The sequence below is a fragment of the Mesitornis unicolor genome, unplaced genomic scaffold (assembly GCF_000695765.1).
Source record: "Mesitornis unicolor isolate BGI_N332 unplaced genomic scaffold, ASM69576v1 scaffold30096, whole genome shotgun sequence".
NCBI lineage: Eukaryota > Metazoa > Chordata > Aves > Mesitornithiformes > Mesitornithidae > Mesitornis > Mesitornis unicolor.
Genome location: NW_010189384.1, coordinates 1 through 3,357, shown reverse-complemented (window position 1 = coordinate 3,357; position 3,357 = coordinate 1). Strand labels below are relative to the sequence as shown.

The 3,357-nt window shown below is 38.5% G+C and overlaps 1 protein-coding gene across 1 annotated transcript in view; it reads right to left on the bottom strand.

Moving 5' to 3' along the window:
- Nucleotides 1-2,618, bottom strand: part of NUPL2 (nucleoporin like 2) — a gene marked incomplete at its 5' end in the record, with an annotated part of 5,160 nt that extends 2,542 nt beyond the window's left edge. Inside the window, 3 exons of the mRNA XM_010186047.1 lie at nt 768-844; nt 1,159-1,253; nt 2,366-2,618. Coding sequence (XP_010184349.1) covers nt 768-844; nt 1,159-1,253; nt 2,366-2,618 — 425 coding nt within the window. The remainder of the gene's footprint in view (nt 1-767; nt 845-1,158; nt 1,254-2,365) is intronic.
- Nucleotides 2,619-3,357: the final 739 nt, after the last annotated feature.

Below are 3,357 nucleotides of genomic sequence, written 5' to 3'. Positions count from 1 at the left end.
TGCTGTAATACAGAACCAAGGGGAAGAGGAAAGTTTGTATTTGTGTCTCCAATAGCCTAATTCCCTTCCTGGCACAACATTAAACTGTGCTAGCTCCCTGATATCGATAGGATTACGAGGGAGAAATAATACATATAAATTAAAATACATATGTGTAAAAACATATAGATTACTTCTTTTCTAGAAATGCCTATACTCCTTTAAAAGTATCTGCTATTATCAGCATTAATTCCCTGCAAGAAAGGTCTGTAAAAGCAGCAGCTCAAATCAGCTTCCCCAGTGTTCTACCTAAAGCACTATATATCCAGCTATAACCACCAAACTGACTAACACCATTCAAAGTATTACACTTCTGACACAGGATTCAAGTAACTTCTACAAATAACACGCAAGAGCAGGGACAGGACTAAGAAGTGTCTAGGTTTAGAAAGACCACATATTTAACTGAGACTAGCTCTTAGTCTGGAACCAACACTTTTTGTAGGAGCCAATGTGTCTAGACATTCAGGCCACCAGTTTTAGAAGCCAGATCTGACAGTTTTAGCCCGTGATCTCAGACAGAAATAGGAAGTTATGCTAGAGCATACAGACTAGCAGCTACTTTTGCATTCTGTTTTTGCAAAAGTGATTTAAAAATATTTTGGCATTCTGATCATCTTCTGGAGTTTGGTAATTAAATGAGTCAAGAGTTGCCACCTGAAGAATAGTAACAAGTCCTATCTCGAAACATGTTCACATAAAAAGGTCAGCATTTTTTAAACACTTACATAGCTCTGAATGTTATTGTTTGCTCTGTAGTTATAATACTCCAGATGCAACTCTTCTGGTGAGAAATCTGGAAAGCCTGTAAGGAGAGGAATAATAAAAAACCTCCAAGAAAATGTATTAATTCTTCCAATTGCCCTCTATAGTTATGAAGTGATGAAGCTTGATACCTTATCTATAAGCCCATTAGAGTTTAAGACACAAAAAAGATTCCTTACAGAACTTCAAAGATGTGAATGTCAGAAATGAATTTGCCATAATCCAATAATCCCTTATGTTGCATCACAAGGCAAATCATCACCTTGCAAATGGTTCCACAGAGGTACAACAGTGTGGATAAGCATAAAAAACATCCTAAAGAGCAGCAATAGGTGGCAACACTAAAAACATTACCTGAGACATTCAGCTTTTCTTTCATCGGTGAATAACATGAAAATATCCATTGTCCTGAAGATTCCCAAATTTCCATGTCTTTCACTACACTTTCACTAGAAAACAGAATAAAGGCACAGATAAAGGTGAATTCTATGGTCAAAACAAAACCACCAGAATCAATTGCCTAGTTTGAATCCAAAACACACTAAGTATTTTTTAATCCTTGTGCAGCATATACTGTCACAGGATTTTCCCTGAAGCTGTAGATCCCAATACAATTTAAAACCTTCTCAGTACTACACATTTTTAGGATATAAATGAACTTGCACAGTAGTCAACAGCAAAATTAAAAGGAAAAAAAAAGGAAAAAGAGGGGAAAAACAAAAGAGAGATAAGTACTCCATGTAAGTTTTTGCAAAAGAATCCAAAGCAAAGAAATTCAGAGAAATAGAAGCTACATCAATGAAAGTCAATCCAAATGTAATCAAACAGTGAAAGAGTAAAAACAGAAGTGGACAAGCCAATCACTACAGAGTAACAAAGATTCTAAGTAATTCAGATGTTTGTAACACAATATACATTATTTATTCAGCTTCCCAAACACGAATCTGTTAAGCACTTTCTTGATGCAATCTTAAGCAAATAATGGAAAGTAGTTCCAGAACCTTGCTTCTTCAACAAACCACACTGCTTGTTGTTCTTCATCACCTGTCCTGTAGCCACCCTCAATCTGCTGGTCACTCTCAGCTGACTCTAACATACATACATGTGAAACCAGGTTTCAAGTGTTTTGCTGTTGGCAAAACAATTTGTTATCTTATGTGTCTGCAAAATTAAGTAAAATAGCTCATTTTCTCAGAGTTTTGTGGGTTTTGGTTTTTTTAAAATGCTTGAAATGCTGTCCAAGGGGCTCTGACCCCTCATGTTCAAATACCGAAATCTTCTTCTCCTCCCTTATCCTCCTGCCCACAACTTAACCACCACATCATTTTACCAACATCACTGTTATCGAGCTGCCCAATCCAGGTTTAAAACAAGGACCGCTTTCTTCCCATGCCAGCATAACTCCAGAGAACTAAACGAAGAAGTGGTTTATATGGTTTTCACTACATGTCCCAGCCTCCTCCTCATGATCATGTCCCCTGCATTATCTCTAGTAAGTCAGTCAGCCTTTAAACTGCTCTAAAATGCTAAATGTTTTCACCAAGACAGAACTAAAACTTACATAAGTCTCTCATCTTCATCTTTAGCGCCATCAGCAATATTTTGATTGTTCGTTAATGCAGAGAATCTGTTCTGCGAAAAGTCTGCATTTCTGCTGCTGCTGCCTGATGATCCAAAATCAGGGGAGCCAAAAAATCCTCTTCCGTGATCTCTGCTGCCACCCCATGTATTAGACTTAAAGGTAGATGGCTGGATAACATTTGTGTATCTCTGGTTAGCAGTACCCCATCCTCCTCCTCCTCCTCTGCTAGTACCTTCCAATGGAAAAAGAACAACAAAAGTCTTAAATCATTAAGATATTTCACAATACAAAACGGTACATACAAAACGGTAAGCATAACTTAAAAAAATGGTAAGCGTAACTATTCTTATGGTGGCAATAAGAAGTTTGGAAAGAAAATGTAGGTTTTTTTCTTAATAAGATCACCCGATTATTTAGTGAGCTTAACCTAGTGAGTTACCCAGGGTAGTTCTGCAATCAGAGGTAAACGTGAACAACTCCTCACATCACCATGCCAACAACAACTGGTTTGGCACTGCAGAAGATACTTTCAGTTTTTCTGAGGTTGCTTCATAAAGGAACTGCTCCAGCAGAAAAAAAATTAAATTTAACTCAAAGTATATTTACATTAGGAGCTCCGGCCTACCTAGCTATAGCAGTGGCTCCGTTGCACAGTAAAGACCTCTCAAGCTAAGTTTTGAGATGTTGGGCACACCTGTGTGTGTTACAGACCAACTCCCACCCTCCCTCAGCATGTATGAAGACAAGCACCTGCACCCGTGCTACTGCCTCTGCTCCCCATCAGGTCTCTTGGACACCGAAAGCTTCCGAAGACCCCAGGCCAACTGCAATTAAAACCACATTAAAAAGGCACAACACGCAGGTGCTTGGAACTTCCTCATTTGTCTTCTAAGCAAAGTTTCCGGAGTGATTTTAATCTTTTCTCTATTCTTGTGGCACGTTTTTGCAGTCTCCGCGCCAGAGCCCAACTC